The following is a 13,678-nucleotide window of genomic DNA, read 5'->3' as shown; positions in this document are numbered from 1 at the left end:
CTTGTGTGGCAAGAGAACAAAGAGAACAGAAAGGATTCACAATTCTCTCTTCAAAATAGGCCTTCTATTACAAAGCTGCTCGTGTGAAGATGGTAGGGTGCCTCTGTATATTGTGCTCCTCAATATATTGCTTTCAGTAATTGCATGTTATCTCAGTGGCACCCAGCATAGAATCAGCACACTTTAGGTTTACTGGCCTTGCTATGATATGAAAGCTGCCTCATTTATTTGAGCTTCAAAATTATCCAGGTTTTCTTCTTGAATGTGGTATGTGGTATACTGAATGCAGTAAATTGGAGATATGGAGAATGTAAGATAGATGAGAAACTAGTTAAAGGCTGATCTATTATGGTTTGCTAAGAAAAAGTATTATTTGACTTAAGAAAACTATTAGTGGTCTTCACTGAGGAGGTGTAATATTTTATGTATTGTCACAAAAAGTAAACGTTGATAACACAGGATTGAGAGTCATAAGAGAACTAAGATATCTAGAAAAATGAGTAATCTTGAGGATTAGAGGAATTATTGGGTGTAAAACAAGTTACAAAGCCAAGCAAGCATGCATCTGAGGATTAGTGACAACATATTCTGCTGCAAGCTGAAATCCATTCACCTAAAATTGTTAGAAGAAGACTTTGTTATTGTGGAAGTCAAAATGGCAGCTGTTAATGAAAAAGGCAGCCATGATTCTTCGATGAAAAATGGATGTCTTATAAAGGGAAGAATGCCTTCTCACAATTGCTTTGTGTGTATTTATAGTTATTTTTATTCCTTCAACTGTTTGAATACAAGTGTTATTGTAATGATTGTGCTGATGGAGGCCATTCTGTAAGAGAAGAGACCAAGAAGATGCGCTTTCTTTAGCGAAGAGAAAACAGACTGTGTATGTTTGTACGTAAATGCACTATAGAGAATTGCTGTGGAAACAAAAGAAGCTTCTTAAGGTAGACATGAGAACAAATGTACAAAACTTAAATTGGAAGAAAATAAATTGTCTGATTGATCCCTTCAGTTACTGAAGAAAGCATGATCAGGTTGAGAGAAAATACTATATGACTCTGTTAACTTATGTTAGCAGGGGTTTCACCCAGAAGGTGAAATCAAAGCCTCTATACCAGAAGATCTTTTTCAAGATCAGTGAAATGTCTTTCTAGAAGCATACTAGGAATAAGCAGATAAGGACAGTTTGAGTATTTTCTTTTTCCAAGCCGCTTGATGGAGATTAGCCTCCTTAATACATCTTAATCCTGCTAATATCTCCGCATGCGGGAGTAATGCATATCTGTCTTCTGTATAAAGTCGCTGCTGGTTGATACTGTGGAGTTTGTTCTAAAAACAAAACAAAACAAAAATAAAGTGTTTTGCTTGTAAGGCAGTTGTAATTTTTATGCTGCAGGGAACCTTCAGTCAACTTCATAACTGAAAAAGCTACAAGGTTCTTGTTGTTTATAACTAAGTCAGTCAGCAGTTGTATGCATCCACATCCACTGAATGATTATTTATCTTATTGTGCATCTTTAGATCTTCATTTCACCTGTAGGAGATGAATCTTCCAGAAGTTATTGAATGTTGTTTTTCTCAGTCTCTAAGATCTTTGCCTACTTCAGCTTGCCCAACACAGAAAATAGTAAGGAAATGAATATTGTCCTTGTAAGTCTCTTCACCATAATTTCCCTTTTCTTATGGAGATCCTGTGGTAAATTTAAGGCTGAAGTTTGAAACAGTAGCAGCTGCAGCAAAGGAAATTTTATGTTGCTTTAGGAATGGATTTCTAATCTCCAGGTGGAAATCACTGGAATGATTTGAGACAAACATGAGAAGTATCCTTTTTTTAACCCACAATTGCAGGAATATTCTGTTGAGAATAACTAAAGAACTAAATTGGCTCTTTAAATTTTCCAAACACATGGGGAAGAGCTCATTATTAGAGTTAACAGCAACGAGCTGATTACAAAGATGAGGGAGTTGAAGGACATCTTCCTCTTACTATGAACCAGAAAGAACTGTTTTTCCATTTCCTACTGCTTTGAAGGAAGTCTTTAAAAATAATCCTCAAGATGACAGCTAACTGTTTCAGACTGTGTACTAGTCTAGAGATTGCTTCATATGCTGGAGGCCTGAAAAGCTTTGGTTTCCCTTAGATTTCCTTTGTCTTCTCTGGGAAATCAATTGCTACTCCAAGAATTTATGATAAATTTCAGAGATAAATGTCAAACGTTTTCAGTTAATGTATTTGAGAAAGTGCATTAGAACATGTGTACCCTATAGGCTTTAAACAGTTTTGGAACCATATATGAGATTAGAGTTACAGGATCTGGCATTTGCATGTTTTAAAAAGTGTAGCTACTGCTTTCTGAATTAATAGCTGCAGCATCCTAACTGGTCATATACTTTTACTCATGTAGTTTTCTTCTGATTAAAAATAATGCAGGTCATAGTATATATTGGAGCTGGAAGTTCAAGGACTTGTGTTAGGTTATGTCACCTAGCAACTTAATGTGCTTCCAAATAAACAGCCTTGAAAGTTTTATTATAGACCAAACTTTTACAGCCTTTCTTCTTCTTCTCCCCCCCCCCCCCCCCCGAAGTTTTACTTTTTATGGACTTATTTTTGGCAGCTATTATGCTATTTGGCTGAGATAATGATTAGAAGCCTTTCTATTAAAACCTTTCCACAGATCAATTGGAATGGATGAAGAGTCAAAACTCTTGCCAAAGTCTGAGTTTGTCTCATCATTCAACTCCTGGAAATATTAGTGCCAAGTTTGTATCTTCTGCATGACCAGAAACCATTTCTATTTTTTCTTAAATGACTGGAATTTAAGATCTAACACTTGGCCTAAATAAAAGTATAGTATCAGCTGAGTATGTTGTATCAGCTCTGCCAGAAGCAGTACAAACTTCACGTGTAAGAGACGCGGTAATACTGAAGTATGTATGTCTATAAGAGTGGCATAAGAAAAAGAGGCTTTCTAAAAAAAAAAAAAAAAAAGTCTTTCAGATATCCCCCAAGTGCTACCACCATTGTTTTGGTTTTTTTTTTTTCTGCTTATGTATTCCATTTTGAAACTGTTAATGCTTCCATGTAAATTGCCTTGTTCAGCTGTTAATAGTCCAATGCTTCAAGAAGAGCTGCTTCTTTTAGGCTACTGTTAGAATCTGTTTCTTAGAAACAGTGTTACACCTTCATACATGGTACAGATAATTTGTGAAGTACTTCAAGATTTCACAGCTATGCTTGTATTCTCATAAAACACATTAATATGTTTCCTAAAGATGTATGGCTTAATAGACTGAGCCATGATAGAAAATCTTAAAATATCCTCCTGAGGGCTTTTATATGTACATGCACATACGTGTATTTGTTTTTTTTTTTTTTTTTTAGAGTAAACCAAAATTCTTCTGTGATGTGTTGATTGTTGTAGCCAACACACCATTTCATCCAAGCTGATTTTTTTTTCTTCCTTTTTTTTTCTGTCCTTCTAAGTAGTAAACAGCATCCTTTGTTGCCAACTGCAATAACGTAAGCATTATCAGAACACTCCCATTATGAGGACTTTCATGCAATGCTGATGTTTTCTGCACAATTTCTCTCCCCCAACACAATTTTTTTTAGTATTATAAGTTTTTCTTAAATGTATTGTTTTGTCTTAATGCCTCTCACTGATCTATCTCTGACCAAGGAACAGATAAAAGGCTAAGTGATGCTGAATAGAAAGGGCTGTGTGCTTTTGTTGTTTTTTAATCTGAAGACTAGTGAGAAATGCAGATTTCTATGTTACAGTTAATTAGGACTATAAATCCTTTCATAGCTGTGATATTGGTTTATATATGTTCTTGCTTGAAGTAGATTACAGTCCTATCAGCTTCAACAGAGCCTTATGAAACAGTTATTAATTGTAGTTTAAAATAACATTCAGAAATCAAAGTCGTGCACTAGAAATTTTGCTGGGGTCTCTGTAAGTTTAGCATAAGAAAGGAAGGGTAGGAAGTAAAGAGAAAGAAGGAAGGAAGAATGGAAAGAAATATCCCTGCTATCCCTGCAACAAACAGCTCTTGCTATCCAAGCTTACTTCAAAAGACAATGCAAAATAAATAGTTAATTGAAAGGAAACAATGTGGGTAATATTAAAACAGCAGTCAGAGGTATATTTTTGTGCATGCAGTACATTCTTTAATCATAAAGGAAATTTAAAGAAAGGCAGATGCCCAAGTTTACAGATTTTCGTGAGCTGCTCTTTCCAGGTATGAAAACTGGCCTGGCAAAAAGCAGGGATGTTTTCCTGAAAGTATAACATGGAGATGATGCTATGAACTGAACATAGAAACTTGTCTGCCACTTGGTTGTGAATTAAGTGTTAGAATGGACAAAGGCCTTAGAGACAAACGAATAATAAAGAAGAGAGAGTTACTGGAGTGTTCTTATCAGTGTAATCTACATGATAGCTCAAAGGATGGCTTTTGCAGCAGCATTCTGAATGTGTGTATAGTGTAGGGGTAGGATGTGGTGAAAGATGATTACAACCACAGAGCAAAATTCAATTTTGTTATTCTGAAAGATAAAGGTAAAATGAAGGCATGGCACTGAGGTTTCACAGTTATCACTACATGAAAATCAAGGGCATGGTGCAGAGAGGAATACTAAAGGAAGTTTTAGTATGCAAATATAGAGGCAATCCCCAGATGAGAAAATAAGTTGTATGTTCTAGAGGATGTAAAAATGAAAAAGAATCAGGAAAGTGAAGTATTAGTTTAACAACAAAGTGAAACAAATGTATTGGAATACTCGAGTGCCTTTTGGTTTACCCATTTGTTTGGATAGAAGACTGAAGCATGAGATCAGCGCAGGGAGAGTGAAGATATAGAGGAGAGTGAGAAAAATACAAAAAGGTAATTGTTTATCTTAGGAGAAGATGAATTAAGATGGGGTGACGATTACATGTCACAGAAGGCTGCTAGGTGAGCAGATAAGAAGCTTTTGTACCTGCAGATTGATGGAGTTGTACAGGAAGAGAATGTTGTCTAAATAGCACAGCGTAACTAAAACTAAGGGAAGTGAAACTTTTCCGTTACATTTGTCTGGAAGCTCCCTTAATGACCATGCATAAGTGCTTACACAGATTCTAGTGGTTAAACATGGATACAATGATATTCTACAGATAGGCAATTCAGACATTAGCATGTTTCAGCTGTGTGGATGGTACATGCCTTTTTCTTAGAGGTGAAAACTATGACTTAGAAAAATAGAGTAATGTTTCCCATTGTGCAAGCACGGTCTGAAATGAAACAGGAGGAGAAAAATGGTGTCCTTAATACCAAGCTACTAAATACATTAAAAGACCACAAACAACCTTCCAACTACATTTTCCATGTATTTGCATATTTCTGTAAACAAGGGATGAAGAGAACAATGTATGAAGCAGTGCAGCTGTGTTCATGTTTGCTATCCATCACTTGTAAAGTAGCTGGTTTTCCCAGAGCTTTGTTTTTTAATACTGTGTTCCTTCTGTATAATCCTGTGAATAGATGGGACCTGTGCTTAAAAACAAGCAGTATAAAACAAAGAATATGACCTGTGAAAGACTCACAACAAAATAGTGTAAAACTAAGGACTACTCTTGAAATGTTTGAAACCGGAGAGTAGCATGTTGCGACATCATTCATTTTATATTTCTTTTCCTTTTTTCCTTTATATTTTTTTAATGTGGGAAAAGACTTTTTTTTTCTTCATTCCTGTCCACTTTTTTTTTTTTTTAATAAGCCAACTGCTATTGCTCATTCAAGCCTCATCTGCAAGGTCTGTTTAAAGCTGGGTGATTTTGTCACATGCTGATATTTTGTCTATAATTGAGGAACCTTGTAAGTGGGTGAGAGTTGGTATCCAGAGACTGCAAACATCATTTACTTGCCAATGTGAAGTGGCAGACATCCTGTGAGACACTCCATAACAATAAAAACATGTTCATTTACCCAGTGTTGCTCTTATATCTATATTTTGACCATGGATCATGCATTTAGATGCTGTTTAGACTTACACAGTGCTTTCCAATTTGGACTTCCCAAACATATAACAAGTTAGTGAGTTGCAATTTGGGATTAAATCTTCTTCAAATTCAGGTTGAATGCGGGACTACCTGCAGAAGCAGAAAGATGTACTTACCTGTTTTCCTTCTATGGCTGAAGACTTCTGAGGTTAAGTTGGCCAAAATTGAAAATAGAATAAACTGAAAAATCCTTCTTATTTAATAGCTATGCTGTGCTTTATTTATTTCTTCAAGGAGTTGTACTGTAGTCTTTGTCAATCATTTTGGTCTTTCGCATGGTGATTATAATGAAAATTCAACAATGCTCTCTATGTATCATATGTTAGGGGTATGTATATGTCAGAAAGTGAGATTTCTAATGACCATAGAGGTAGTTTGATTGATAGACAACATGTATATCAGTAGCATTTGTTGATGATATGTTATTAATCTAAAAGCTGATCTTTTACTGTGAGAAGATCAGGAGCTTTGTAATTATTGCTCAGATTTGCATTGTTCTTTGCCTTCCAGGAGAGGGCAGTGATTTGTACACGTTGCAGTCAGATTTTTCCAAAGATATACAAAGGCTGTTTATAACAGCCATCAAGCACTAGATTTGAAAACACAGATCAACCAGTATACTGGATTGTTTCTGTGGGAAGCAGCAGTTTTGACTGGACATAAATTCACTTCTTTTTCACATTTTCTTCAATACAATTTTTTATTGCAGGTAAGTAACACAAAGACCTTGCTTTTATGAAAGTAGATCAAGAATTTTAATGCTTACTATTATTATTTTGTGAACTAAGAAAAAAATGTTAGTGTATCCATAATAGTGTAGGGATATAAGAGAGGCAAAAGTTTATACTAGGTGAAATGTAGTTGAAAAGGGAAGGTATCATGTAGGAAGCGGTGAATCCAAAAGCTTGTCCACTTTTCCAGATGTATAGCTCTGATAAGATGTGTGAGAACTCCCTGCAAAATTTTGGTTTTGTTTTGTATTTACAGAGGTGAAGTCTCTTCAACTGTACGAAGAAGAAATACTGCATGAGAAGAAACTCTTTCATTTCCCTGTCTACTGCCTACTTTCAGGTAAATTTTCACTCATGAACAAAGATCCAGATATTAAGAGAAGGATCTGTCACTATCAAATGAGGTATCTCAGTAGTGTCACCTACTGTTGTGCTGTTTCTCGTGCCCTCATAGGCCTTATGTAGGTGTGCTAAAGCACCTCCAGAAGCTTAATCTCGTGTTGTGAATGTGATTTGGAAGTAGGCCAAATGATGACTGTGTAAAGAAATTTTGGAAAGGATTATGTAACATCTCAGGAAACAGCTAGGCTGTCTGATGAGCAGTTCTTTACGTTACTTACTGGAGTTTCAGGGTAATGCTGGGTAAAGCTGAATTATGTTGGCATGAGACTCCTTCCAAATAATTTTGTATCATAATTGTTGACTAATTTATACAGTTATTGAAATATTTTTCTTGATATTTGAAAGTCTCCAGGTGCCAAATGTGTATCATAATTTTCTTCCACTGCACATAAAATTACTTAATGAATATTGGCTTGCAGGATTATTATCCTTCCAGCTAATTCCCAGTCCAACTCAACTTGCTTTTTCCTGGGCTTCTTGCCACATTCCATTTTTCCCTATGCTGTTGATGTTATGTAGGACTGAAATGTGGAATTATCTACAGTTCATAAAAGAATCAAATACCTTAGACTGTTTTGTTCATCTATTATTAATAGACAGTAAATGCAAACGTAAGCTAACAAAAGGCAAAGGATAAACACATTTAAGACAGACCAGTTCCCAGAGAAATAATTTAAAAACCTGTCAAACAGTTTCTGAAACATGGAAGAATGATGATTTCCCATAGATTCATTGTATATGTTCTGGCACTGTAACTTTTGCTTTATGTAATATATATATTAATGTGAATATTCCAGTGGAATATCTCAGAGATTTACGCATATCAGCAAAATCAGACTTACAACACCAGAGTGGATTAAAAAAAAGTCCAAGTAATTTGTTGCAAAAAAAAAAAAAAAAAGTATCTTTGCCTCAGTTAAAAGCTTTCTGCTACTCTGCCATTACAGTTTTACAAAATATTTCATTCACCAATTCCTATTTATTCTCCTGCATTTAGGTTGCTTTTACGTTCCCTACTTTCTGAGGCTACTCATGGCCAATTTGATATAAATTAATTATTCTGAGAGAGTTTATTTCTGCATGAAGGAACTCATGTTCTTGTGATCCTTCTGCCGCTTCCAAACATCACTGCATGCTTGCATTGTTTTTGATGGCTACTGTCTCTATTTAGAGCAGTCCTCTTCAGCTGAGGAGGAAAGAAGTGTCTTCGTCTTGTATTTTCAAATAAGCCAAGAATCTGTGGAAGTGCTTAGTTGCAAATTTTTTAGTCATGATTTCCTGTTCAGTAGTCCCTCTGCAATGAGCATAGTCTCTTCATGCAAGCTGACTGGCCATGTGTTATTTTTCAGGCTTTCTTGTGTTGTTTTTTTTTTTTAAAACTCATTTAAACTGGCATTGGTTTTATCTGATGACATGTTTAAGGTTTTATATGTATGTAGGTTGCTCCCAAAGTAATGCCCCCTATTTATTTCCATGGAAACTACAAAAAGAGTACAATAACACCACTGCTTCTAATGTCGTGGGCCAGCATCGTAAGTAGGAGGCATTACTTTCAGAGCAGACCTTATGTATAGTTCTATGCTTGAAATAATCAAAGGAAAGGATAAATCAAAGATGTATAGCTTTTTCTTGTTACACACTGGTTTAAAAAGTTCTTACGAGTATTCTTTCTTCAAATTAATTCAATTGCAACACTGGATTTTATCTTGTCTGGAATGGGAATAAGAAAAAAAGAGTTTAATAGCTTTCTCTACAGGCTTTGTAGAGAACGTATTGAGCAGTTGTGAGGGAAAAGACTTGGGTGTGTTGGTTGATGAGAAGCTCAACGTGAGCCAGCAGTATCTACCTGCAACCCAGAAAGCCAACTGTATCTTGGGCTGCATCAAAAGAAGCAGGCCTGGCACACTGAGGGAGGTGTTCATTCCCTTCTATTCTGCCCTTGTGAGATCCCACCTGCAATATTGTGTTTGGCTCTGGGGCTCTAAACATAAACAGGACATAGGCCTGTTGAAATGAATCCAGGATGGGCCTTTATTTTTGGTATTTAATAAGAGGAAAAAGACAGTAAACCTACATGATATGGTTTCATTTTGTTCTGCTTGCTTGTATCATTTCTTACACATTAAAAGGTTATGGAATATTTCTTTCTAATAGTCAACATCTTGTAGGTAGGCTGTCTTAATTCCACCTTCTGCAGGTGAGGTAACCATGGTTACACAAGGTCATTTTTTGGTTTCTCTGGTGATTAAAACCTGTGACTTGAGCACTTTGAAGGACATTTGTGCCAAGCCTTTGTGCTTGTGTCCATAAGACAGTACCATGTTTCAGAAGCAGAACTCAAGAACTTAAGTTTTAATGCCCCAACCACTGTATGTCGTGTATATTATGTCATAGTCAAGCTACATCGCGGGAAATGGCAACTCTGCAAGAGGAGAACGGTGTGGCCACATGTGAACAGTAGAGCAAATCTCCCATAGAATTGGGCGATTTCAGAGGTTAAGCTCGTAACCCATAAATTCAGTAGGAATACATGTGCAAAGATTTTGGAACTTGTGCTTATTTTTTATTAACAAATAATATTGAAAGAAAAATAGTAAAGTGGTTAAGAATTGGTAAATCAAAGCATCTAAATATGTGTGAAGTGCCAAGGTTACAGCACAAGCTTTGATTGCATTACTCACGTTTTTTAGATACTTGCTTCATTCCATGCTTTAGGAACACAATTTTCTTGAGCTGAATGTCTTGACTTAAAATGCAGGGAGCCTGTCACATCCCACATTCCACCATAGCAGAAGTGAATAAACATATCCATATCATAATGCGTTTTATGTAAGTTCTCCTGGTGTTGTTTTTAATTTTTATATCTGTCACTTTCCGGCATTTGATCTCCCAGCCTTAGTGTTCTTTTTATTAGAAATGTAATGTGGTTAGCTACAATTCATTACTCCTTCCAGGCTTGCTAATTTGACTCTGTGGGCCACTGATGTACATGTATCCACCTTCACAGAAGAAATTTTCTAAAAAGTTGTTTGAAGCCATCGTAGGAAGTGACACAGGATAACTGCTACTCTGATGCACTCTCTTGGTTTTTTGGAATATTTTAAACATAAATCACTTGCTAGAAGAGAGAATTTCTAAGAAACAAAAGAAATGCAATGTGCCAGTCAAGACACTTAATTTTGATACAGCTCATGTAGTGTAACTCTCCTTCCCATCCAGAATCCCATAATGTTTTGTAACATATGCTGATTTCTGTTAATACGGCATTTCACTAGTGTCTTTTGTCTGCACGGCTGTGTTCTGTGTCTTTTTTTCTGCTCATCATATATCTCTTGCTTCTTTGAATCATTTGTGCTCCAACAATGCTCAGCCCAGTATGCGTGAAGAAGAAGCCAAGAGATTATTGGCCCACAAAGCTCTCAAATGACCTTGGTTAACCTGAATTCACTATGTAATTTTTGGTGGTAAATGAAATGAATCTAAATTAGCTGTGGGAATAGGAAGTTGGGCTGTGATATATTACAAAAATGTTGTTTAATTCTAATATTGTATAGCAGCCGAAAAATTCTAGTTTACAACTTTCCAAACAGTCTGGCCTCCTCAATTCTCTTTGGTCTACTTGACTGGAGCAAAGGAGTCAGAGCTGAGCCACAAATCCCTAAGTGGAACAGAGTTTGCTCTTTCCTGCTTCCTGTTCTGCTAGCAGCAATGACTGTGTGTGCTCAGCAACGTGTTGTCCTCTGTCTATTCCCATGTATGAATACTCTTCATCAAGGTTAGGATTGTTGCTAAATGTGGTTTTAGGAGTTCTGTATATAACTCAGTTTCTTAGTCTGCAGTGTGCTGCATAGATGCTGGCTCTGTAAGTATTTCTCTAACACTGCACCACTTTTAGTTGGAAGGCATCCTTTAGTTTTGTGAGCTTCATTCTAGATTCTTGCTTTTTGGTGACTTTGATACTGGAAGAATCAGGGCATAAAATGCTTTCTTCCTACGCCCTGGGTATCCATACAGTTTTTTCCAGTGTCATGAATGATTAAGGTACTCAGACACTTAACATCATTTGCATGATTCTGTATGAACATCTTGTGTATACTGTGGTACAGTACCATAGTGTGTTTCCTTCCCCCTTATTTGTAAATTATAATCCCCTGCTCAGGACATAGCAAACTGTGGCAGTGTCTTAAAATGATCCTTCTTGCTGGCACATACCTGTTTGTAACACAGCACTGGCTTCCCATTCCAATGCTTAATCTGGTTACTGGCACCTGGTAAACCATGGTGTGGTGCTGTTTCATGCATTAGGAGTGAAGACATCTAGGAAATCTGTAAATGGTTTCACTCTGGTCAGTGCAGTAGTGAATTAAATCTGGATGCCAAAATACACAGAGGATACGATTCTGTCATGCAAAATGAAAGGAAAATCACCGGGTGGATTCAAAAACTGTGTCCAAGACTGTGCATCTGAGGGCAAAGATAGAGTTCTCTGCATTCTTTGGCGTGTGCTATTCTTTTGAATGTATGCCATAACTTTGCATTTCCTGACTTCAGTGGATTGGGAAAAAAAATGGCTGATTGCCAAAAACTGAAATAACATTCATAACAATGCAGTGCCAGGCAAAACAAAGAAACAAACAAACAAACAAAAAAGCCACTAAGAAGAATCATCTGAATGAACCTCATGCTTGAAGGAGTAAACTGATCAACTGTGGGGTTCAAGAAAATATTTCTCTTTCTTCTTTACCACCCCAGTTCTTAGGCAGTGCTAAAGTCTGCAGCTGTCTGGTTGCATTGTTTTCCATTCTTCATGTACTGAATCATCAGGTATCTAAATAATGCTTGAGAGGTAATGTACAGGCCCAGAGATTTGCATGGTCTGTTTTGCTATGGAAGCAAGAATGGTATTTGAATATGGTTTCATTTCCTTATTATTTTATGTAGCACTAAGGGAGTGACAACTATACTCCTATAGTTGCTGCTGTGAATATACTGAGGCTGTTTTGGATCTGAGGAACACGCGCTCTCTTGTTTTGTCAGTCATGTGCTAGTGATGCAGAGAGTCCCACTCTGTTCTGTTTTTTAGGGTTGAGTAATGACTATGTTTGTGGTGGTCCTCTGTACAAAGTTGTTTATCACTCTCCAAAATTGCACACTTCCAATATCATTTGGGAGAAGTACTGATTTAAATAAATTTTGATTAAAGTTGAACAATTTGTGTTCATGAACATATCTCCCAGCCCACTAGAGAAAGTCCAAGTTATCCTGTATAGGCAACAGAACTAGGTATTGTCTGTAAATGGGATCCTCATGCTTTTCATATGATGTTGTATTCTGTAAAGGGCTCCTGTGGAAGTAAGCCTTATGTGATTGTTGTACAGTTTTGAATATGCAACCATGCACAACTAGATATACTTCCTTTTCATTTCCAGAAAAAGTACGGCAGATTCATGGAGATACTGTCATACTTAGTACTAAATGGAATACTTCTGACTAGGGATGAATGTTCTTGGAATGAATGTATCTGTGAGATAGCTACATTTTAAGGGGCAGGACAGTTTTCCTTATTTTTGTCCATATCACTACTAGGTAAAGCATTTTGATGTCTTAACATTTCACTACTCTGAAATAAAGAAATGCCACTTGTGATTAGGTCCCATTGCAAGACAGGCTGTAGTTATTAATGGTTTACTTCTGTGTAATAGTCAGGATTTCCACTGTTCCTCCCTTTCCACTCTCTATGAAGTAGGGTATAATCCTATAAATTCAACAGAGAAAGCAGGAGTTAAGTGACAAGCCATGAAGAGACGGCAAGTGAACAGGGCTGATCTTAAAAGTACTATGCAGCGTTGCAGGGCAGGGAGTCATGTCCTGAGTTACCCTTGCTGATCTGAAGAAGACAAGTGGCAAATCTGATAGCTAAAGGGGAAAGAAATTTACTTGTTCAATAATTGGGTTGCATGCTGGGTTCTTTTCTATTACATAAAAGCATTTCACTTCCTTCTTGGGATGTTTTCTTGTTCTGTAATCTGCCAGATTCTTAGTCCCATCTTAAGTACAAAGAAGTGAAGCTTTTCAGAGGGGCACCATTCTCTTTTCAAGGTTTTTGGTCATGATAGGGCACAGCATGGCAAAGCTGCCATCAAAAAATGATCAAAGCAAACTTTATTTGAAGCCTTTGAAGTTGATCACATGATTTCCATTGATTTGAAAGCGCTTTGGCTCATGCCCAAATGTGATGTTGGTAGAGCAGAAGAAAGAAAGCATATGCTCGTGGAAAATGAATCCATACAGCCTTTACTCTACAAGTAAGTTGCACAGAAAAGAGCTTTGGCTTTACATTTTTAAATAGCATTCACATCTCTAAAGTGGTACCAGGACACATGCTACCTATTGTTTACAAATGGAAATGATGAAGTATTTAAAAAAAAACAACCAACCAAACAAAAAAACAACAGTTGCTTGTAATAGCATGTTTATAGGCTCCTCCTAAGTTTGTAAGTT

The 13,678-nt window shown here is 36.6% G+C and overlaps 1 protein-coding gene across 1 annotated transcript in view; it reads left to right on the top strand.

Annotated features, from left to right (window-relative positions):
- Window positions 1-7,061: 7,061 nt before the first annotated feature.
- DAAM2 (dishevelled associated activator of morphogenesis 2) overlaps window positions 7,062-13,678 on the top strand; it is a gene marked incomplete at both ends in the record, with an annotated part of 191,530 nt that continues 184,913 nt past the window's right edge. Inside the window, one exon of the mRNA XM_079550426.1 lies at window positions 7,062-7,115. Coding sequence (XP_079406552.1) covers window positions 7,071-7,115 — 45 coding nt within the window. The remainder of the gene's footprint in view (window positions 7,116-13,678) is intronic.

This window comes from Tetrao urogallus (assembly GCF_951394365.1).
Source record: "Tetrao urogallus genome assembly, chromosome: 2".
Lineage (NCBI taxonomy): Eukaryota > Metazoa > Chordata > Aves > Galliformes > Phasianidae > Tetrao > Tetrao urogallus.
Note: the sequence above shows the minus strand (reverse complement) of the source record. Positions and strands in the feature narration are given on the sequence as shown.